The sequence below is a fragment of the Vipera ursinii genome (assembly GCF_947247035.1).
Source record: "Vipera ursinii genome assembly, chromosome: 2".
NCBI lineage: Eukaryota > Metazoa > Chordata > Lepidosauria > Squamata > Viperidae > Vipera > Vipera ursinii.
In genome coordinates, this window is record NC_139513.1 from 89,761,244 (window position 1) to 89,786,637 (window position 25,394).

Genomic DNA, 25,394 nt, shown 5'->3' on the forward strand with positions numbered 1-25,394 from the left:
CGTGATGTCACGAATTTGACATGCTTGATCTAACATATCATTTATAGTAGAGATTCTTTTTTAAATATCACCATGAATTCTCCAACACAAAATTTGGCTGTTTGGAAGATGGCATAAGAACGCATGTCTGTGGAAGGAGTAAACTATAACAAGTTTCCCAGTGCCCCAAAAGGTAAAATAATAATAATAATAATAATAATAATAATAATAATAATAATAATAATAATAATAATAATAATAATATAATTTATTTAATTAATTAAATTTTTATACCGCCCTATTCCCGAAGGACTCAGGGCGGTTTACAGGGCAGCATAAAATGCAATATAAAAATAGTATAAAATTAACATAGATTAAATTAATTAAGCCCAACAATTAAAACAATATTAAAAGCTAATAATAATAATAATGATGATGATGATAATAATAATAATAATAATAATAATAATAATAATAATAATAATAATAATAATAATAAAGTTGGAAGGGACCTTGGAGGTCATCTAGTCCAACCCGCTGCTCAGTCAGGAAACCCTATACCATTTCAGGCAAATGGCTGTCCAGTCTCTTCTTAAAAACATCCAGTGTTGGAGCATTCACCGCTTCTGGAGGCAGGTTGTTCCACTGGTTAATTGTTCTGTCAGGAAATTTCTCCTTAGTTCTAGGTTGCTTCTTTCCTTGATTAGTTTCCATCCGTTGCTTCTTGTCCCGCCTTCAGGTGCTTTGGAGAATAGCTTGATTCCCTCTTCTTTGGGGCAGCCCCTGAGATATTGGAATACTGCTATCATGTCACCCCTTGCCCTTCTCTTCATTAAACTAGACATACACAATTCCAGCAACCGTTCCTTATATGTTTTAGCCTCCAGTCCCCTAATCATCTTTGTTGATCTTCTCTGTACTCTTTCTAGAGTCTCAACATCTTTTTTACATCATGGTGACCAAAACTGGATGCAATATTCCAAATGTGGACTTACCAAGGCATTGTAAAGTGGTATTAATACTTCACGTGATCATGTTGCATATAAAGTTCCATACAAAAGGAGTAATGTCTAATAGTTTTCACTGATCCTGTACCACAAGGCCAACCATGTTCACTATATGGTATTTTACTGAATTCTCCACCAAAGTAGATAGAATGGCAATAGTTGTGTCTTGAAAAAAAGCACTCCAATACTTGGACAGAGCTGGAGCCTTGAGTAACAGGCTGGCTGGGTGCACAGAAATTACATTTCCATGCTTTGATAGTCTAAATTAGCATTTGCTAGATTAATTTGCAGTTCTACATCTGTGATACATTACAAAAAGCCCTTTTACAGGGCACAAATCCAAGAAGCTCTGATGACAGTCCATATGACAGGGTGTTTTGTTTCAGTATGAACTATCTTTTGCCTAGCTGATTGGAAATTATTAGATAAAATTAGTGGATATTGTTTTAGGCCAGTACTTGTGAACAGTGTGTTTATCATATGTAAAAAAAATGTGATTATTTTTTAGACATTCATCATGCTACCTTAGCAGAGGACAATTCATCACACATTGTTTTGTGCATGCCATAAAGAGTTTCAACTGAGCTGCTATCCATTTGTGTCATGAAAATGTTCCATGTGATGTGGAAGCAATTATTTTATTAGGGCAATGCAGCACTTTGCAATCAAAGAGGAAAAGATGTGTCAAATTTTGTAAAGCTAGTCATAAAGCACACTGGCCATTCCTGAAAGAAGCTGTGTCTTTTTTTTCCAGGATGCTGTGATTCCAAAAACAAGTGTATTCAGTTTAAGGTGCTCCTTACAATGGCTACTGGGCATCTCTTTACACTTTATATATAATATAATAGAGCTATGCAAATGTTGCATAGCTCTATTATATTATATAAACTTTTAATAGGAACAAACATACACAGGAGACGATTTAAAGAGCCTCTTCATGAGAAAGACAAAGTCAAGGCAGGCCATGTTTTCAAGTACATTTCATCCCTTAGGCAACTGTATCAATTTAGCATGACACAAATTCCATGTCCACATAAATACACCATACAATTAGAATTGGTGCTAAAATGCATAATAGAAAAAATATGGAAACAAAGGCAAGATGAAACTGTGTCTGGATGACATGTTCACAAAACGAGGCAAAACATATGATTCATAAATGAAAAAGAACATTTGAATTTCAGTTCTATTTCTTAGATCTAAAATTATTTTATTTCCAGTAATTACTAGGCTAGGCTAAACTAGATATATAATTCCAAACATGATTATGTTCAAATTAAAATCAAGATGCTTTCAAAAATGTATACCTGATCAAGCAGACATATTAAGTAGTATATTCTAAGATAGGTCAACATCTGTTACTGAGAACTGGAACATAGACCATGTGACTCCTTATTTTAAAAAGGAAGGGAAACTGCATGAACCTATTCTACACAAAAGACAAAGTATTATACACCAAAAATAGTGAATCAAAGAATAAGCCTTGATTAAAAGAATTTAGCATAACCTCTACAAGTGCAGTAGCCTTGAGTTAGTAACTTTTCTAGAAGGCTGTTGATAAGCACAAGCTTTGTGCATGTGACACCAAGTTTTAAAAAGCAACTCTGTTGCTAATATTATATATCTCTAATTTAGCTAAATGAAAGTAAGCAGCTTGTCAGGATCCAACTCCACACTGTGGGTGGGGCTACAGAGCTTCAGAATAATTTCTCAAACTATGTGAGTGTACCCCAAAGACACAGTTCAGTGTAAGTAGCCACAAACCAATGCACATTGGCATAACTTCCCTCCCCCTCCAATTTTATAGGTAATGGGATATGTGCTTTAGCAACTGATTAGAAAAAGCATCATGGTAAATGGCTCATGAAAATGTCCACAGTATTCAGTTGCTGTTAAAAGGAGCTACAAAAATTCCAATATTGGTATATTTAGATGGAGCATCTAATGAAACAACTATACTCACAAATACAAGCAATCTAATAGGACAAACACAGATTTTTAAAAAACAAATACAAATTAACATTAATATGTCTATTAATTTATTAATTTATATTACATACTGTTTACTTTTTAGGCTGCATACAGTTAACTAAATGCAAATGATTAGCTGTTTTATTCATTGACATATTTCCTAAGACAAATATTTCATTCAAACATAATTTTGATATAAAAGGGTAACATATCAATTTTAGGGAAATTTTCATTATTGCATAAGAACTGCAAAATATCCCATAAATGAGAAGTGCAAATATGCATTCAAAGAAAGCCAAATTCAAAAGATTCTAAGATTTCTGAAATATCCTTATTTTTTTAGAAGGACACCATCAATGATTATTCATTACAAAACTTATAACAAAAGTGTCAAGGTTCCGATAGATGAGACCAAACAAATCAGAACTCTTTTTTCAAAGCAAGCTCATTTCATTGCTTTTTAAGGACTCCCATCTGCCAAGAAACTAGCCAGGTTATTTTTAAAACACATCTACCGACTCCATGGAGTCGATAATCCCGAAAATGATTATATTGGATAGGGGCGTTCAATTTACCGCAAAATTCTGGACGGAGTTTGTAAAACTAATTGGATCTAGCCAGGGACTTTCATCTGCTTTTCATCCAAGTTCAAATGGATCAGCTGAACGTAATTTTAGTTTTAGATATTTAGTGAAGAGGTAAACCTTCTCTCCCACATGAAATGGTTTCTGGGGAGATCACTTTTTATCAGCCTGTTCTTTATACATTTTTGCGGGTTGGGATAAAGCTTTTATTACATTTGCCCAGTTTGCAAAAAGGTCAGTAATTGCTCTAGGGCAGGGGTCTTCAAACTTGGCCCCTTTATGACTTGTGGACTTCAACTCCCAGAATTCCTTGGCCAGGTATGCTGGCTAAGGTATTCTGGGAGTTGAAGTTCACAAGTCATAAAAGGACCAAGTTTGAAGACCCCTGCTCTAGGGTCTGTCAAACAGCAGGTTCCTGGGGGTATTCGGACATAGGGACAAACTCCTGATCAGTAGCTATCTTGAATGGTGTAAGTCCAGTGTTACTGTGTAGTGTTGTTCGGCAAAATGCAGGAGGTACGCCCAATTAGTCTGTTGGTAGTTAACATAGCATCTGAGGTATTGTTCCACCACTGTGTTCGTATGTTTAGCCAATCCATTCGTACTCGGATGAAAAGCATATGAAAAGTTAGTTTTACAAACTCTCCAGAATTTTGTGGTAAATTGAACACCCCATCTGATATAATCCTTTTTGGGGCTCCATGGAGTCAGTAGATGTGTTTTAAAAATAACCTGGCTAGCTTTGGGCAGATGAGAGTCTTGAAAAAGCGATGAAATGAGCTTGCTTCAAAAAAAGATCAATGATTGTCCAGATCACTGTGCTCCCCCTGCTTTCAGGTAATTCCACAATGAAGTCGATGGCTATCTCCTCCAGCTCAGAAGGATCAGCTACTTGTTGCAATAGACAAGCAGGTTTTCCAGGGCACTTTTTCATAGCTGTGCAGGTAGCACAGCTTTGTACATAACCTTCAATGTCTTTTTTCATGCTTGGCCACCAAAACTGGCGCTGCACCAAATGCAAAACTTTTAGAAAGCCAAAATGACTGGCTTGTATTGCATCAGGACTACGTTGAAGGGCTTGAATTCTGAGGAATACCAGAAGGTATAACTTGAAACCTTCCAGGCTGGTCCATCTCGATAGGTTAGTAGTGATCTATTGTTTCTGAACCAGGGGTCTGTTTTTAGTTCATCTTTTAGTTTTTGTTTTAGTTAACTATTAGGCTCATCAGATTTTCTCTGCGTTTGACCTCTCGTGGTTACTTGAGAGGCTGATTGTGGTAGAGGAATGATGGAATTAATTTCTTCCTGGCAGCTTTTATATTGGGGCATTCTAGACACAGCATCTGCCAGGAAGTTCTCCCCCCCAGGAGGTATTTGAGAGTGAAATTAAAACGATTGAAATACTATGCCCATCTAGCTTGCTCAGGGGACAATTTTTTAGAGGTTTTCAGTTCCTCTAAGTTTTTGTGATCAGTCCACACTTCGAAAGGCACTTTAATACCTTCCAGGAAATGGCGCCAAGTTAACAAAGCCCATGTCACCGCAAAAGCCTCCTTCTTCCAAACAGCCCATCGTCGCTCTGTGGCCGAATATTTTCTTGAGGCGTAGTAGGCACAAGGCTGTAAGTCCTCCCTATTAGTTTTCTGTAGGAGGATAGCACCCACAGCATCATTACTTGCATTGGCCTAAATGATGAAAGGTTCCTCTAGGTCGGGGTGTTTAAGAACTAGTTTTGCTGCAAACAGTCTTTTTAATTGTTCAAAAGCTGCCTGGCATTCCATAGTCCATTGTAAAGGCTGACAAGGTCAGGGGTTCCCCCCCCCGCTTTTTTCCAGCCTTTAAAAGTTTAGTAATTGGCATAGCAATTTCGCGAAAAAGGGATGAACTGTTGACAGAGGTTCGCCAACCCCAAAAAACTTTGAAACTTCTTGCGGGTTCATGGAGGTTGCCACTCTAGCACCACTCTGACTTTGGCGGGGTCCATTTCCACTTCCTTCCCTAGAGATTCGGTAGCCTAGGTAATTGAGGCATGTCTTATGAAACTTGCATTTAGAAAGCTTAGCACTGAAGCTAGCTTTCAACAGCTTCTTAAGCACTAACTAAGCTGACATGCTCCTCCAAGGTCTCAGTGTAGATGAAGATATCATCAAGGTAAACCAAAACTCTCTTATATAGGTGCTCATGCAACACCTGGTTTATCAGCTGCATAAACACAGCAGAGGTTCCTTGGAACCCGAAAGACATTACTTTGAACTGAAAACTCCCCAGGGGACAATTGTCTTCCATTCATCCCCCTCCCTAATTCACACCCGGTAATGTATTCTCTGTTTCTTCATCTCTCCAAGCATCATAGAATACATCTCGGGCTTTGGGAGTTTGGCATCTGGTAAAATTTCAATTGCATAGTCGATGGTTCGGTGAGGTGGAAGTGCGTCACATTCCTTCTCACTAAAACCTCCCACCAAATCACAATATTCATTGGGAACAAGTTGGATCCCTGGTATTCATTCTACAGCAGCATTTAACATCTCAAGTTTTCCCTGACATCCAATTGCAGCAGACCCCTTTATCTCGCTAAGGTCGACGGGCGGGAGGGAACCTGTCGTCAATCTCAAGAGTTCTCCCACCGTATGTTTGGTTGCCACTTATCAAACCATGCCAAGCCTAGAAACATACTCTCTTTCATCTTAGGGATCACCACAAAGCGGATGATCTCCAATGCTCTCCCATTTCCAATTGCAATGGCTCGGTTACGTGTGTCGCAGAGGAACCTCTGATAAGGGACCCATCTGTCTGTTCAAATGTTATGGCTAGGGGCAACAGTTTGGCACGAATTCCCAGGTTAAGTACATCTAAGTCTGTTTGGGCCCGTCTTTGGCATTATAATTTTGTCAGGAATAGCGAAAAGTGGGAAGGGTCAACTTACCATCTGATCATCTTCACCACCCTCATCATTATCGTAAGGGGCCAGAAGGGGAAGATGCTCAGATGGAGCTCTTTCATCTCCTTGGGACAGAGAGATTTTGACAGCTTGCTCCTGTTGAGCCCAATTAGACTTCTCTCGTCCTGCTCATGGTGGTTTCTTCGACTTGGTAGTTGGAATGGATGCACTCTTGATCTGGGGGTGGCAAGAGCCAGGCACTCTGCAGCTCAGTGACCCTGCTGACTGCATCTAAAGCACTTGATGGGAGCTCCAGCAGGTGCTCGGGGAATGCTGGCCCCAGAGGCAGACTAAAGGTGACCACCAAATAAGCATTTCTCTGGTGCCCGCTTTGGCTTCAATTCCATAATTGCCAGGTTCTTGGGCTGATCCAGCTCAATGTCCAGGGTCACAGCCATGTTGTACCACTGTCGGAGTTGGTTTGGAATTCCCCAGTAGATGCACACTTGGAGTAGGTTGCAATCCAGGCATTGCTAGTAGTAGTGGATCAGCTATCGCTTTGGCCACTGTCCTAAGTGACCAGCAATTCTCTGGAATTCTCGGACATATTCTTTCGCCGGGTAGACACTTTGTTTTAAACGGTGGTGATGAAGCATGGGCCCCAGCTAAGGGATTGGGATTCCGACGGGAAGGTGGAAGTGATGTACAGGTCTTTGCCTTAATCCCCATCAAACTGGGCTGGAGGAACCACTTCTCTGACTTCCAACTAGTCGAACTTCTCCTTCAGTTGTTTGACTGAGGGACTGTGGACTGCCATTTGGTAGTTCCACTCTGTGGAGTTGTCCCAACCAGTCGACCCCTTCTCCTTCTTCTGTGCTGCAGATGAAGAACCATGGAGCTGAATTAACAAAAGCTCCTCTTCAGCAGTTTTAGGGATGCTTCTCTGGTGAGGGGCCACCTCTGCCTGATAGAGGTCTGCCAGGATCGTGGTTCCTTCTTGCCCAGTTGGATTATCCAGTTCTTCAGCCAGGCCCGTCATCAGACTTCTTCAATGGCCAAAGCATCCGCTTGTGCTCCGCCAGCCAAATCCCCACTGCAGCCAGTGTCTGATTCCTCTCTCTTCTCCATATCAAATCTTCACTGTGTCTTTGCTGTCCTCCCAAAGTGGTGGGTAGGCAGCTGGGGCTCAGCACCCCAGGAAAAATAACATTTTGAGTGAGACTTGGTTTAATGTCAGGGTTCCGATAGACAAGACCAAACAAATCAGAACTCCAAGGCTACAGATTTCCTCAATGAACATGTTTATTGGATGTATATATCGGCATGGTGAAAAAGTGAAACCAAGTCTGAAATCCCCTCCAAAGAGAAACACTATTACAAGATTAAACTTCCCACCCCAATACTATGCAACCAGCTATGTTTCCCAATAGACTAGTTTGGCAGGCTTTCTAATCAAACGCTCACCCCCCACCTAACCAAGAGAAATGACCTTGGTTCCCATGGGACAGTTAAATGTTTAGACTAGCAGAAATCCTCCGCACTTCCTCTCATTCTTGTGGCAACCTAGAAAAAGCAAGATAGCTACAGACAGGTTCGTTGCAGAGCTGACAAAAAGTTATACAATTGCCTTTTATCTTGAAGAATCTTAAGCTTCAACTATCATTTTTATAACATGTTAATATAATTTATAAAATCCTCTGTGCAGTCCTTTCTATCTCATGAAATCCATATTTTCAGGAAATCAATGCCCATCTTGAAAAATGCCCAATTCAACATGGGGAAACAGGAGAAGAATAAATCCATTAAACAGACTTTCACATGTACACTCACACATAAAATTTGCACAAGTAAATATGTTTTGGATCCAATATGTATGTAAATATGTACTTAACATAATATTGACAAGTTTCTCCAAATCTAGAAATTATCAATTTTCTTACTCTAAATGTCTATGGAGATTCTCAGTCATCCAGGTCATTGTTATCCCAAAGATGCTTTTTCATGAGGCAACTGTTCTTTTTTTCCTTTTTTTCTTTGAAATTATCAAAGGAATTCCTTTGATTTATTCATAATTTCAAAGAAAAAAAACAAAGTCCAATTTCCTTGTGAAAAAGCATCTTTAGGATGTTAATCTAGATGTAGCAAAATTTGGCAATGTTACATTCAAATTACATAACCTACTGTTTAATTTCATCATTTTTACATGTAACCTGCTTTTCTATATGTAACCTATTTTATATTATTGATTTTACTCCATGCTAGCCTTTGACATGTTTTCCCACATCTACAAATTACATCTTGCATGGAGGCCCAGATCGAGGGAGATTGACAGTTATTTTGTGTTCCTTCCATTTGTGAATACTTGCCCCAACTATGGTCAACTTCCCATCAAGCTGCTTGGCAATAGTCTTGTAGCTCATTCCAGCCTTGTTTAGGTCTACAATACTGTCCCTGACATCCTTGGACAGCTCTTTGGTCTTGGCCATGGCAAAGAGTTTGGAATTTCATTGATTGCTTCTGTAGACAGGTGTCTTTTATACAGGTAACAGAGTTTAGATGCACTCCATTTAAGAGAGTGCTCCAAATCTCAGCTCATTACCTGTATAAAAGACACATTGGAAGCCAGAAATCTTGCTGACTGATAGGGGATCAAATACTTATTTCACTAATTAAAATGCAAATCATTTTATAACTTTTTTGAAATGCATTTTTCTGGATTTATTTGGTATATTGTCTCTGTTAAAATAAACCTACCATTAAAATTATAGACTGATCATTTCTTTTGTCAGTGGGCAAACATACAGAATCAGCAGGAGATCAAATAATTTTCTCCCTCACTGTATTGATGCTGCCTCAGGCCCCACATTGAGAATAGAACTACTTTTTGCGTGTTATGCACTGAACACTTCAAATAATTTGTGAAGACAACCAACATATTTAAAAGAAGAAAATATAGCTCTTCTGTAGATTCCTTGGTGCTCTCTGTGTGTGTTTGGTTGTTTGCAGACATTTCATTACAAAACCAGGTAATATGATGTTACTTCAGTTTGGTAATGAAATTTCTGCAAGCAAACACCCAAGCTTAGACAGTCCAAGGCCTCCATATATAATGGTTTGAATAACAATCTGGAATACACAGCAATAAAGATGTTCCTTATTTCAATATATTTGAATCAATGTGATTGAATTTGCTCTCTCAAGGAATGTAAATATGCATTAAGAACTAGAAAGCTTCTTAATGAGAAATGAACTAAAATATACGTAACATTAGTCACATATTAAAATTGATAAAATCATGTTATCTCCAACAGTAAAAATGGAGCATGCCATTGCTCTTTAATGATTAATTTAAATGTGAGCCAGGCTTGTCTTTTCTGTTCTAGTAACAACTACCCAACTTTTTAAAAATGATTTCATGATCAATGTTTCCTTCAGAAATAAACTACTAAAAAGAGAATTACTTATTAACTTGTCAATGAGATGAGCCTGCCTATTCTTAAAGTTTTTTTTTATATCTGTTTTATAATCTGATATGTTGCTTTTGAATCAGTAATCTGGCATTCAGCTAGAAAAGCAGCTTCCTGTAAACAGATGATACCAGTTAACACCAGTGACAGACAGGACTATCAACTCTCCATATATGATGCTAAATCAGTCCACAAGCATATATAAAAAATTGAGGGGCTCTACCCTCTCCTTTCAATCAATAGAAAATATTCAGCCACATAATTTTGCAGCATTCCCATGAAATGTTTTGTTATATACAATATAATTCAAAACAAGCACTTTTTTTTCCTTATGAACACTTAAGTAACAATTGAATTTTTTGCACATGGCATACTGAAGTAAATAACCCTTTTTATGCTATGTGGGAAATTACTTCATAACAGTTATGCCTTTCTTTTGTAAACAAATTTGAAGGTCATTTTAATGCGAAGATGATGATGATGATAGAATTGGAAGGGACCTTGGAGGTTTTTTAGTCTAACCCCCTGCTATACTACTTCAGACAAATGGTTGTCCAGTGCTGGAGCATTCACAACTTCGGGAGGCAGGTTGTGCCACTGATAATTGTTCTAACTGTCAGGAAATTTCTCCTTAGTTCTAGGTTGCTTCTCTCTTTGATTAGTTTCCATCCATTGCTTCTTGTCCTGCCTTCAGGTGCTTTGGAGAATAGCTTGACTCCCTCTTCTTTGTGGCAACCCGAGATATTGGAAGGCTGCTATCATGTCACCCCTAGTCCTTTTCTTCATTAAACTAGACATACCCAATTCCTGCAACCATTCTTTATATGTTTTAGCCTTCAGTCCCCTAATCATCTTTGTTGCTCTTCTCTGTACTCTTCCTAGAGCAGGGGTCGGCAACCTCGGCTCTTTTATGACTCGTGGACTTCAACTCCCAGAATTCCTGAGCCAGCTATGCTGGCTCAGGAATTCTGGGAGTTGAAGTCCACGAGTCATAAAAGAGCCGAGGTTGCCAACCCCTGTCCTAGAGTCTCGACATCTTTTTTTACATTGTGGTGACCAAAACTGGATGCAGTATTCCAAGATCATGGGAAGTGGTTTCTGTTTACTTTCACAATCCTTCTCTTACAAGCCTGCAATGCTATTATTAAAATTAAATGTATTTTAGTAATACAACATTATCACAAATCACAAATAAAAGCCTGAATTTGTATACAACTGGTATACAACTAAAGTCCTTTTAATTATATGTTGAGGCCTCAGGTGGGCAAGAACATGAGATGACACAAAAAGATTTTGGAAGGAAAATAAAAGGAACATTATTTTTCGTTTCTCATTTTTTTTCCTCAAAAATACATGGCGAGTTAAAAAAAAACTAGTATTTTTTAACAATAAAGCTGATAATAGATCAACTGAAATGAAGAAAATTAAAATAAATGACCCATGAAAGAGCAATTACTAAGTTATCATAAAAGCATAAATTCAACAGTTTTATTCTATATTAAAATAGAAATCACCTTACTTGAAAAATGATTATATAACATCTTAAAACTGCTGATAACACAAAGATTATGCACTAAGCCATTTCTCGTCATTGTTCATAATTTTATACATCTTTATCACACGCTAAATTTGCTTCTTGTTCGCTTTCTTAATTTCTTTCTCTCTTTTCTCTCTTTCTTTCCTCCACCTTCCCTCCCTCATTCTCTCTTTTTGTAAACAAAATACTGTCACCACTTGTAACTTTTCTTCTAGAAATAATTTCTGTTTACTTTCACAAACCTTCTCTTAAAGCCTGCAATGCTATTAAAATTAAATGTCTTTTAGTAAGTTAACCAATACAGGAAACCTAATATAAATCTAATTTATATGTAGCAACACAAACAGGAGCAAAAGAAGAACCAACAACAAAAGGCTATTTTTGCATATACAGGGCTATTGAGAAAGCACATTTAAAATATAAAATGCATTCAAGGGGAAAAAAATCTTAGTATCTTAATATCTTAACATATTAAAACATTTTTTAAACTAACAATCATAGCTTGGATGGATGGATGTGATCCTAACATAGTAACTTATTTGAAATTATCTTATCTTAAATTATCTCATGATACATATCGATTTAATATATTAATTGGTACATATATTATTTAGTACATAAAGTACATATGTATACCTTTCTACCAATGCATCATCTAAGTGAAAGCAAATACCACACAGCACTCATAACTTCCTTTATTATAATCTAAATTATAAAAATATCTGAATAACAAATGATTGAATATTTCATCTAATGTCACCTTAAACTAATCTCAGCTATATAGTCAAAGAAGCTTTTCCTAACCTAGCAAGTTTAATAAAGTATAATACTGCAACTCACTAGAAATTTGATGAATCTCAGTTCTGGAAGAAATTAGTTTTTATTTATTTACTTAATAATATTTATATTCCAACCCTATGTGCAAGAACTCTGGGAAGCCTGAGAAAAACATATTTATATCCTTTCTGTTCCTTTAATCCTTGAACAAATTTGAACTTTGAGGACTTGAAACCAGAAAGCAGTTTTAAATGGACCAAGATAATTTTCAAAATTGTTTTTGCCTGTATGAATGTGCCCCTTACTAGAATATTAATAGTATCTAACAAAGGAAGGACGTTTCTGGAATGAGCTCTAAAGTTCTGGAATTCTCTTGCAGTGATTGAACAATCCACATGTTTCTTAATTTGTGTGTACTTTGAAAGCTTCCCCCTTTCAGAAGCTGGAATACTGCAAAGCAGAGAACCAATAACCAGCAACACCCTATTTCCAAAAATTCCTCTAGGCTTTAAAGTAGCTCTATGACTTCTCGTTAGAAAATGAAAAAAGATTGACAGCTTCAACTCAGTGCTTTGTTTGAAAATATCTTTTTTGTAAACAAGCAAGCTGTTTCAGCAGAGCACCCAGAACATATTTTCCAAATGCAACAAGTGCCTAACAGCCCCAAATGGTGGCGGGCCTATATTAGAAGAAATGGAGAATATAAATGTAATCATATACAAGTAAAAAAGGGATTATCAGCTACTGCTGAAAGACTGAAATATACAAATAAATTTGCATCACCTTCAATATGCCTTTAATGATCAATGATCATTAAAACAAGGTACATTCATAAAGAAATATTCTATGCATTATAGTGAGAAAAAAATGCACATTAAAAAGTACCTCCCTCTTATGAAACGTTCTTCTTGAAATCTGAACAATCAGCAAACTTCTAACATCTGCAACAAAGACTAAAAGCAAGTACTTTCTTATTCTATAAATCAATTCCTAGAACAACTTGAGAATTCATCTCAGTTCAAGAAAGAAAGGGGGTGGAGGAGAGATGGCTTGTTAGAGAAGGCAGTTTCAATCTTTCGTCTGCCATAGCATATGGGGAATTCCTGTTTTTTTAATCAGTTTTAACATTTTGTTAATTACATTTATAAAGATTTGCCTAATTTCATTCCTGATCAGTCTAAGCAATTTTAAAACTAGCTTTAAAACTAGGGTCTCTTAGTTAGGTTAATGGAAGGTAAACCATCCTGAAAGTTCATGACAATTTGATTTGTCAGACATTAATGTTTTTGTACACTGCTGAAAAACATTACAAACTAGGATGGGGGGAAAAAGTACACTATTAAATTGAAATTATAGCTCATATGACAAACAAATGACTTACTGTGCTAAGCATGAACTTTCTTCACGGTAGCTAAACTTCCACAAAATATATCCAAACACATTTCAGTGTAAAAAGTCTCCTTGTCCAAAAGTACTAAACTTGATCTTTAGAGTTTATAGAGCATTAGAATGAATCTGAGAAACCTACAGCCGCTTTGAAGTGTTTAATAACATTCTATGATTCTAATTTTATAAAATCCATTTTGCCATTTTATGTCTCTCTTCATTTGTACCAACAGAAAATCAAACACAGAGAACGATGAATACAGGTGGGTAAATAATTAAGGGCATAAGAAATACACTCACTGAAAGGTAGCTACTAACATCCACGTTATCTGTAATGGTCTGACGTTCTCCCCTCTGATTAATCTTCCGAAACCTCCGGCGAGATTGTCGAAGAGGCACTTCCCTTTGCAAGATATTGTCTTCATTCTCTTTTGAATTATCTACCTGGAACACATGTTCAGGATCCTGATTAAACATCCAGTTCTTCCATAGCATCGAAAGTCTATGTAATTTTAAAAAATTCATGAAGACAGGCTCAGCATGAGTTAATACTGTGACTGTGTCATAAGAAATCTACACAAGTTCCTGAAACTAAAGCAACACTTCTTCAATTACTCACTACAATGAGCTGAGAGGCCACAGTTTCCTTCCGGGAAGCAGTGTTGTTTAAAAAGAAAAAGAAAAAAAAAACCCTGGGTAATGCCACATATCTACAAAAAACTGTTCACTGTACTTGAACCGTTTTATATACATTAAAATGGTTACCTAGAGAAAAATAAATTGTACTACTATGGCAGTTATTTATTATTGTTTGCTAGAAACAGTTACATTTGTAAAGCCTATTAAACCACATATGTTGAAATAAAAACATATCAGATTCACTTCATTTAAAGCTGGAGTACTGCCTCTAATTTGTTTCATTACAAACAAATCATGAAAGTTTTGAACTAAATTTGAGCAAGGTTGATAACTTGTTTCTTTTCATGTTCATTCATGCTATAAAAAGAAAGTCTACATTCACATTTCCTTTGGAAATCTCAGCCGGAAAGAGCAGAGACAAACACATATATACAAAGAATAACAAAAGGAGACATGATATGCAGGAAGGATATATATATCCTTCAATATTCTGTATTATGAAAATTTCCAAAATAGAGAAAAATTATCATGCTTAGCCTTTCACACAGGAATTTAAAAAGAGTTCTGTGTTTTGTTGCAATTACTGTATGGTTTAATTTTTGAAACATTATTAGATAGCCACAGAGTTAGCATATGCAGAAATAACTGACTTCAAACAGTGAATTAAACAACAGACACCTAAATGACTTCTACTAAGTTAATGAATCTTAAAAATGTAAATCTTTGAAAAAGACAGAAAAAATATATGAAATGATCCGTTTATGACAACAGCAATATATTTATCCATTTATCAGAGAAGACACTGACATTACAACATACAAGTGCTGTAAATATAAATAATATCTATTAATTGTGTAAATTATTCAAGCAAATCATATTCTTACTTCTTTTATTTAAAAAAGCAAACTTTTAATTGATCAAATTACTCATTCTTTTATTTCATTCTAAATATCATTGCAGATGTGGCTATAGTTATTTTCAGGCTACTTCTCATGCTATACAACATGCTGTCATAATGTCATGCAAGAGGCTATTCTGGTTGCTACAACAGAGCCCAAAGTTCAAAAGAAAATACAACATAAAAATAAGGTTGCAAAATACAGCTTACTTAACACATTACACACATCATATGCTGTTTATCCTTTTACAAAACCTCTGAGAAAGGGTAGATAGGCCATTATCAGAGATGATATTAGGACTATAATTCTGTTTCAAAAGTTTCAAAAGAAGATTGAACTATGAGTCAGGAAATCGCTTCTAACTCTGATTCTACACTTAGTGAACACTGAAAATGTAGTAATTTCCAATTAATAATACCTTGCCTTGCAGGGAAAACCCCAATGTCAAAAAAACATGAAATAACTCACAAAATCTTCCAGCAAATTCTCAGGTTGTATGTCTATGTGTGTATTTGCTCTTTTGCTGTATATAGTATTTACCACACAATTGATTTGTAATGTTCATACTATCAAAACAACCTTGTTACATTATGAAAAAACACAAAGACATACTTGAAAATATGATATGCAATGTTCTCATTCCATGTTCCTCTCATTTATGTCTTCAATAGTATATCTGTATTTCATATAGTCTCTTACCTTCGCTCTCAGCTCATACCTACTTATTTACTTATTAGATAAGTAAACATTAGACATTCCATCTTTCATTCAAGAGCAGAAAGTAATATGCAGGCAGAACCGCCTTTCTAGTAGGGTGAGATCCTACCAGATAGGACAGGATAGCTACATTCAAGGTGCCTTCCATGAAATCTTGCCATCTAGTGGGATCTTGAAAGCGTGCCTTTTCCATAGCTTCCCGTACCTTATGGAACACCCTCATCCCAGTGATTTTTTTTTTCACTCTGGTGCTGGGACAGAATAGGGATATCTAAAGCTGATGGTTGGGAATCCCAAAGGGATGGTTGAGATGCTGAGTTTGTCGTTTTTGATTTTACAGTTTATGATTTTATAATGATTTATTTTATTGTTGTGAGCCACCCACAGCTGTGTTTAACTTTGGCAGCCATACAGATGTTTTAATTAATTAATTTAAAATTTAGCACTATTTCCAAATATACAGTGGCGGTTAAAAATTTGTGAACCCCTTTGAATGTTCGCTATTTCTGCATAAATATGACCTAAAACCAGTTAAGGAGAATCTACTTAAATGAATAAGTTAAAACATTGTACTTATTCGTTTATTTATTGAGGGAAATGATCCATAGCTGTATGTCACAGAAGTACATGAACCTCTAAGGTTTTCAGTTCATTTGAAAAGAAAATTAAGGTGTTTCAGTAAGGGGATGATAACCAGATGTGAGTATGGGAGATCCTCACTTGGTTAAGAATAGAATTTTGGGTATTCACTATCACTGTCTAACCTTCACAATGCAAGTACCGTATGTTGTAATGAGTCGTGATCCAAATAAAGGAGATGGCTGAGAAAATCTCTGAAAAACTATGATGGATGCTCAGCAGGCTGGGAAGGATTACCAAACTATTTTGTGTTTTTAAAATAAATTTTATTAAATATTTTAAAAATAATAAAGAATAATGCAAAATAAGATAGAGAAGAAAAAAGAGAAAGCGTAGAAAAATAGAAAAGGAACAGGTAAAGGAAAGTATATTTAAGTGACTCCAAATCTTCTTCACCAAAAGATATATAACATCACTCCTCCTCCCTTTGACATGACATGACATTTCTTCCCAGATCCAATGCTTTTTGAGTTGTAGGTCCAAAAAAAATCAGCTGTGCCCCATCCATTTTCAGCAAAAAAAAGTCCATAAAGTGTTTTTAGTATTTTGTAAACGTGCTTATTGCCTTATCCCTAATCAAACATTGCGTTCTTCTCTCTTCTGTAGTAAGCTGCAATTATTAATTGTTAATTTGACATTAAAATGCCGCTGTAGAACCTGATTGCTATCCATATTTTCCTCCTTCCATCTTAAAAATAGATAAATTCTTAAAGCTTCAATAGCTGTCTACTTACAATTTTCTCCAAAGTTGTTCTGTAAGTACTCTGGGGTGTCAAACAAGATTCTTTCTCAATTACTTGAATCTTTTTTATCTCTTGACTTAATAGTTGTACATCTTCTGGGTTTATTATTTCTATTTTTCAAATTTCCATCTTGACTTGGTCTCACTTCTCCACTTAGCTGTTCTGCAGATCCTTCAGTTATTTTTCATCTTTTCTTTGATCTCTTATTTTGGATCTCTCTTAAATGATGCATTCACAAAGACAGTTATTGATTCTGTTATTGTAGCTCTAACAATCTTGCCCAATTCCTCGAAGATGAAAGAATGTTCGCCCTAATTGATCCAGCAGTTAAAAGTGGCAGCGGGAGATTTGTATCTTCAGACACGCAAGATTCTGTTAATGTAACCTTATAATAAAATAGAATTAGCTCATCTAGTCGGGTGTACTGGCTGGTTTACATGATAGATCGTCTTCAGTATTTCAAATGTTATAGTGTTTTGTGTGATTTTAAAAATCCTAACTCTAATCAAAACCAAAGGCATTTTGCCTGTACTTTAGTTCCTCTCTAGTGTCCAATTTAAATCATAAGATCTCTAAACTTTGTCATGACTTACAGTACACAAAATAACTCTGTCTCCCATGAAAAGCTATTTATTTTATATAGTTAATTCTAAAATCTTATAATAAAAGTTTCACAGAGAAATGTCAGTGTTCATGTAGCCACCATCAGGCTAGCACTAAAACAAAATGCTGTACCTGGCAGGGTCACAAGAAGAAAACCACTAGTTTCCCAAAACAACACTGCTGCCACCTGAGAGTGACTGCATGGATAAGCACAAGGCTACTGGAAGAATGTTCTGTGGACAAATGAGATAAAAAATAGTACTTTTTGACCTAAATGAAAAGCCTTATGTTTGGTGAAAGACAAATGCTACATTCCAGCATAAGAGCCTTGTGCCTTCTATAAAACTTGGCAATGGCAGTATCATGGTTTGGGCCTGGACCAGGACAGCTTACCATCACTGATGTAACTATGAATTCTGAATTGTGCCTGCAAATTCTACAAGAAAATGTCAGAATACCTGCCTGCGAACTGAAACTCAAGAGAAAGTGGGTCATGCAGCAAGACCATGACCCAAAGCCCAAAAGTCATACCACCAGTGAATGGGTGAACCAGGAGAAAGTTAACGTTTTCAAATTGCCAACTCAAAGTCCCAACCTTAATCCTATGGAAATGTTGTGAAAGGACCTGAAATGGGCAATTCATGAGAGGAAGCCCACCAGTGTCCCTGAGTTGAAGGTGTTCTATAAGGTGGAATGGACTAAAGTTCTTCCAAGCTGATGTGCAGGACTGATCAATAGTAACGGGAAAAGTTTGGTTGCAATTATCGCTGCCCAATGTGGGCATACCAGTTAGTAAAAGTAAAGGTTGACATACTTTTGCAACACACACAAATATGTAACTCTGGATCATTTTCCTCTATAAATGAATGAACACGTACGTTTTCGACTTATTTAGTTGGGTTCTTTTTATCTATTTTTAAATATGTGTGGAGAACAGATTTCATTTTAGGTAATATTATAGAGAAATGTTGAAAATTTAAAAGGGTTCACAAACTTTCAAGCATCAGTCTAACTACATCCCTGTGAAGATGGATTAGACAAAGACAGAGGGACTGGACCAAATTCACCAAGTGAATTTCTGTCAGTGAGAGCAAATTCAAATCTAGGTCCTTGATGTCAGTCCAGCATCTTTAACCACATGCAGTATTTCTTTCAAGGTTTCTTGTCCCACATATTCAGAATTATGACGCATTCAGTCACTGTCTGCTTAATAGATATTAATTTCTTAAGGTACGCACACGACACACACAGAGACATAGATCCCTCCGTCTTATATATTATAATGTCTGTCCATCAGATGCATCATCATTTTGCTATAATAATATATAAAATTCTTTTCCCAAGATCATTCTATTGCTTATTATTCAAGTTCACTTCTAGTAGTCAGCCTGATTAGAACTATTTGTCTAAAACCCACAAAATGCTAAAAACATCTTCAGGATCAATATATGAGTGTGAAAAATTAGGGCTCTAAGAATCTTCATGACTCATACACTATTATTTTGTGCACTGGTAGAAACCTTCATTGTTTTCAGGGTCTTATGTGACTACATCATAGCAAAATTCCAAACAGAGGCTATGTAATTTGAAAGCAAAATATTAAGCATGGTTGTTACCAGAAAAGCAAACACAATGAATTGTTATCAAGAACTACAGAACTACATCCACCTGCTTCCTTCAGATATTGCCAGAACTATAAAACTACAAAAATAATAAAAAAAAGTTTAGAAAAGTCTTGTAACTGTATCTTTGCCTTAAATTTTATAGAATAAAGTTTTCTAGGTATTGCACACAGTAGCATATGCTATACAAAACAAAAGATTCCAAATGACATTCTTTAAAAATCAATGTGATGTTAGTTTAAGATGTAAAATTTCAGATTAAGTGATAGAATTAAGTACCTACCCTTCCACTACTCTTCCAGCGCATACAAACTTTTCTCACAGACATTTCTTGAAAGACATAAAAATGTATACACCACTGCCTTTCCAGTATCTTTGTAAGCAAAGAATATCCAAAATTCAAGACGTGATGAAATAGTTGAATCAATCAGTAATACAGGAAGAACTTACATGGATCAGAAAGCTAAATGCTTTAAAAATATTCAATGTTATGTAAGAAATTACTAATAGAAAATAGAATAAATCAGTGAAAAGCACAGATTCATGGGAGAATTTTCTGTAGCCATGGCCACAAGAACATAAAATGAGTAATTCTTTTCTTCCTCAAGCAATTATCTTAAAGAATGGTCCTCTTACCACGATCATTTCTGAAGGTTCCAACACAATGCATTCACAACCTCGTTTTCCTCCAGATTGCTTGCCAAAGCTGAGAAGAAAAATGGGAAAATATAAAGTCCACATTACACAGTAAACATGCAAGACAGAACCAAACTTTAGTAATACTATTGTACAAAACAAAAATGTATCTTGTATTTTTATTCCATATCACTATTTTAAGGAGCAATATAACTTTTTGATATATCACCCATGTTTTATACAATTCATTAAAACATCAATGTAGAAAAGCACCAGAAACACTATGCAAAAAGGGCTATATATTATAAAAGTTACAAAGAAAGAAAGCAAAATAAAGAGAGATAATTGTATAAATGACAGCCAGTTTGATGTAGGGGTTAAGATATTGGGCTAGAAACTGGGAGACTGTGAGTTCTAGTCCTACCTTAAGTGGAAAGCCAGCTGATGACCTTGGGAAAATCATTCTCTCTTAGCCCCAGGAAGCAGACAATGGCAAACCACATCCAAAATCTTGCCAGACTGCAGGGACTTATTTAGGCAGTCACCAGGAGTCTATTACTACATAAATAGTAATAGAAAAATGTAGCAGCAAAACCAACAAAAAGTCTCACAATGTCTTATATTGCAGTATAACATCAGCTTCTATAGCTGCATTAGATGACTGTAATATTAGTTTGAGATAAAGATATGGAAAACATGCCTTGTAGAACAGAATGTATAATGAAGGAGGAGGGAAATAAAGCAGACACGAACTGGCAAATCAAGTTCCCTCTTTTCCCCATAATCTCTGGGTACATTCCCAGTAAAACAGCTTCAGCTTCAGCGCAAAAAATCATGACCATATGTTAAGTTCTAGTGAAGATTTATTGCTCAAGCCTATACACAAGAATCTAGTGAACTAATGGTCAGCACCAAATTGGCACTGGGGCCCAGGTTCTGCCTCTTCTTCTACAGCAGATTTTCAGTGGTAAAGCATGAGATTTAAATGATAGGATCATACGAAGATAAAATTTTCTCTATTTCCCAGAAAGGAAGAGGGAGCGAGAGAGATTGCTGGTGCAGATTGATATAATACACATTTTTGAGCAAAAATGAATTCTATTAACAGCTCAAATTACATTATTTATTCATCAAGGAAAAAGAAGAAATAACTCTGAATACAAAGGAACAATGTGAAATATGAAAAAGACAAATTATTATGCATACATTGCACATTATCAGAAAATATTTACAATTTATGAGAGTAATCTAATAAGTATAATAGTAAGAATAAGTAATTTTTATTAAGATGTTCTAGTTTTTAGAGTAAAAATCACCTTGCATTATAATAACTTTAAATATTGTTCATTATTTTCAAAGTTCTAAGTAAAAAGGTGGAATCTACTACCATCTATTCAACAGGGCCCTTTAAAATCTCAAAAAGTGGGGAGGGGTTGCCAAAATTGCTATTAGAGGCATAGATATATTTAAGAAATACGTCTGATGAAACCAATCGAAAAATGTTTTGGATAATTCTTTATCACAATGATTGTGATGAGTATAAAGCAGGAAACAGCACAACCAGCAAGGACAATTTTCCATTTTTATCAGACAATAGAATATGTAGTTTTAAGTTTAACTGTCTTGAACTTGTATATAATACTAAATTACTCTCTTCATAGTGAAGTGCAGGAAATAATTATTGTGTTAAAAGAAATGATTTAGGTTGGGCATACAAATGCTAAAACACTAGTAAGGCAAGAACTATATTCTATATCTGCTGAAGCTACTATTCCGCTCAATATTAATGTAACACATTATTTGAAAATAATTTCGCAGTAATTAAAACATAAAATAAATGAAATAAGTTCCTCTATGACCTACTTACTGAGTGTTTCAGGGTAAGATATAGAGATATATATAATGCTGTAAAACAGTAAAAACCTCTTATTTAAATTAGACTTGGTACAACATTAATAAATCACTCCAAAGGCTCAAATACTATCAAAACAGCTATCTATATGAAATGAATTATTCTGACATTTTATTAACCACCTTACAGTTTATAGAAAAGGATTTGCCACAAGACATTGTATACATGCAGTACTTATTTACCAAAGGACTTTAAAATATAACACCAACAGTAATGTGGTCCACACATTTCAGAATTAATTCCATTAAATTAGAAACAAGAGTATTATTCCACTAACAAGATGACAGAAAAATGGTAAGAAAATAGGTCTGTGCAAAACATTTTAAAAAGTTCCTTTGCTTAAAAAAAAAGTTCACTGGAATGAGCAAAATGCCTCCCCTCAGAACAGCCACATCCTCTAAAAGGCTTGCTGTGCTGTTTTGAAGGCTTTCTTCAGCTGTCTGCACATGTGCATGCATGCCCAACTGCTGTGCTTCACTGGCAGTTGCAGCAGAAATATGATTTATTTGCACGTGCACATAAACATGCAAAATAAAAAAAAACCTAAAAGATAATGCACCATGTCTTACCTTAACACTGAGGACAGGTCCTACCTGTGCCAACATGCTTTACAAAGAATTAGTATGCATTCTATTGCTTTGCAAAACCCTAACACAAACACACAGTGCATGTATTAGCTCCCATATTTAATTCCCATTACCTTCCAAGTATTATAAGAAAACACCACTATTGTAAATCTGGATACTAGCAATAAATAGCTGCATGAATCAAGATCTAGTTCAGTATCAGACACTGAATAGCAATATTATTTTGCTTAAATGTTAAAAAAGAAAAAAAATTGAGTCTTCTAGTTAAACAAAATTATAATTAGAAACTGTGTGGACTCTTTGGAAATGCTGTCTAAAGTTTTATTTTCTTTTTTACAAGTCATACGCTTACATTTGCAGACTACTCAACCAACATTTCAACCTCACTTCTACTTTAAGGAAAATGCTCACAGATATTCATATAAAACAATTATTTTCAGCATGCTTACACATTAAGCAGGATGAATTTGTCGAACTTGGCAAATTATCTCCACTTACTACTGCTCTGCCACCTACATCCTTGGGACATAGCCCCCAAAATTAAGGGATTTTTTGTGTGCGTGTGTGTGTGTGTGTGCGCGCACACACACACACACACACACACACACACATCAATAACTTTCCGATTTCTAATTCTTGTTTTCAAATTTCCTACCCTACTTGCCAGCTTTGATGCAGCACTAAGTTGGTTGCTACAATGCTGCTGTTAGCTTTAATGTAAATTTAGGAAGCCCTGGTCAAACTATATTTTACAATGAATCTTTAAGTAAATAGATGTTGATACAATTAACTTCATACCAAGTTAAACACATTTTTCTGACAATTTAAAAGCATGCTTAACAATATTGAATTGTTTACAGATTGAATATGGTTGGTGCAAACTTTAGACACCCCTGAAGCCAATGATTTATAACATCTCCTTTTATAGAAACAAGTTTTCAAACTTTTCTTAAAGCCAACTATAAAGGATATTCCAAATTCTTTATCTATCTTTTCTGGAATTACTTTATGTTGATTTGAAAGTATACTTCTGACCAATCTCTTGAATTTGTTCATTAACTAGGCCCCATGAGCTTGCAGACCAAGAACAATACTTGTTAGAACTGGTCAATCAATTCAAATATCTCTGCAAATGATCTGCTAAAAAAAGCTGACATTGAAGTAGTTGTCTATTTCACTTGCTTGTATCATTAAGATCTGCATAGAACGGTGCTCAGAGGAAAACTTCTCAAAACTCATCCTACATATCATTGTGTAACAGAAAACCTAAGCGCCAAAGAACTGAAGCCTTTGAACTATGGTGCTGGAGAAGAGTCCTGCGAGTCCCTTGGACTGCAAGGCGATCAAACCGGTCAGTCCTAGAGGAGATCAACCCTGACTGCTCTTTAGAAGGCAAGATCCTGAAGTTGAAACTCAAATACTTTGGCCACCTAACGAGAAGTAAGGACTCACTGGAGAAGAGCCTAATGCTGGGAAAGGTTGAGGGCAAGAGAAGAATGGGACGACAGAGAATGAGGTGGCTGGATGGAGTCACTGAAGCAGTAGGCGTGAGCCTAAATGGACTCCAGAAGATGGTAGAGGACAGGAAGGCCTGGAGGAACGTTGTCCATGGGCTCGCAATGGGTTGGACACGACTTCGCAACTCATAACAACAAAAGAAAACCTAGATTAGTCTGAAATATTTTGAAACAAAATTTTTGGACTGATGGAACTAACATTGAATGATTTGGTCAGAACCACAAAATGTACGTTTGAGGAAGGAGTGAAGCATTTAAGAAAATAACGCCTTGCCAACCATTAAGACGAGAACTTCTAGTCTACCTAGGGACTGTGTGGCAGCCAAAAGTATAAGAATTAATTATGTGAAGAGAAGCAAGAATGAATTTAACTAAATATCGAAATATGCTTGAAGGTAGTCAGCGACAGAACTGACATTGAAAAGAAGTATGAGATGCTAACAATTAAAGTTTCATGAACTTGATAAAAGGATAACAGATAATAAACAAAAAACAGAATATTTCAACATATATTTTAGCTTAGAAATTTCTGAGAATTGTGTATATATTGCACCAGGAAACTGAGAGTTGACCTTACTGGAAACTAAGTAAGGACGATCTTTGCTATTTCTATGGCTATTTCTGCATTTCTGTGGAGGTAAATGTATATCCAAGATGGAACTTCTTTCTTCTTCCTCCTCCTCCTAATCAATCTTCTTTCAGACAGTACCTCCAGATCTGACTTCTAGTGAAGCAGTTTGAGAATTGTGAAATGATGGTTTGAAAACAAATTATTTTCTTTCCCCTTTTAAAGGATGTTTTGGTTGAAACTCCCATTCAAATGGGAGATACCCAGAGAATTCTTTAAAAGTCCAAAGTTTTCTCTGTACCCACTAGGATAGAATTAATTTTGAGATTCTGTTGATAGTCCAAGTAATAAATTACTTTATTTTAGAATATGCTGGTAAGATTGATAAAACATGGAAGGCTTAAGAAGTTAAAAGGCAAAGCTGAGAATGAAGCAAATAACAACATGACTGCTGATACTCAAGACAAGTGAGATACAAAGAGCTGATGGCCTGCCAAAAAGCACTGGACCAGATCCAAGGTCAAGCTAGCAAAAAAAACAAATAACCTTCTAAATTTTGCTTATCTAAAACAGAAACTTTGGCAGAAATAAAAAGGACATGCTTATTTTAAAAAGTGGATTCTATTACTGAACAATGTTATCCCCAAGAGGTTAAACGAAGATAATTTTTGGCGGGTGGGGCTCTATCTTTCAGTTTAAGAATGTTGCATTTACAACACACCT

The 25,394-nt window shown here is 35.8% G+C and overlaps 1 protein-coding gene across 4 annotated transcripts in view; it reads right to left on the reverse strand.

Moving 5' to 3' along the window:
- Positions 1-25,394, reverse strand: part of RAPGEF6 (Rap guanine nucleotide exchange factor 6) — a 154,450-nt gene that overhangs the window by 85,897 nt on the left and 43,159 nt on the right. For all 4 annotated transcript variants that reach the window (XM_083354370.1, XM_083354368.1, XM_083354369.1 and 1 more), the window contains exons 5-6: positions 20,088-20,157; positions 13,890-14,033 (exon numbers count right to left, since the gene is read on the reverse strand). In XM_083354370.1, coding sequence (XP_083210496.1) covers positions 13,890-14,033; positions 20,088-20,157 — 214 coding nt within the window. The remainder of the gene's footprint in view (positions 1-13,889; positions 14,034-20,087; positions 20,158-25,394) is intronic.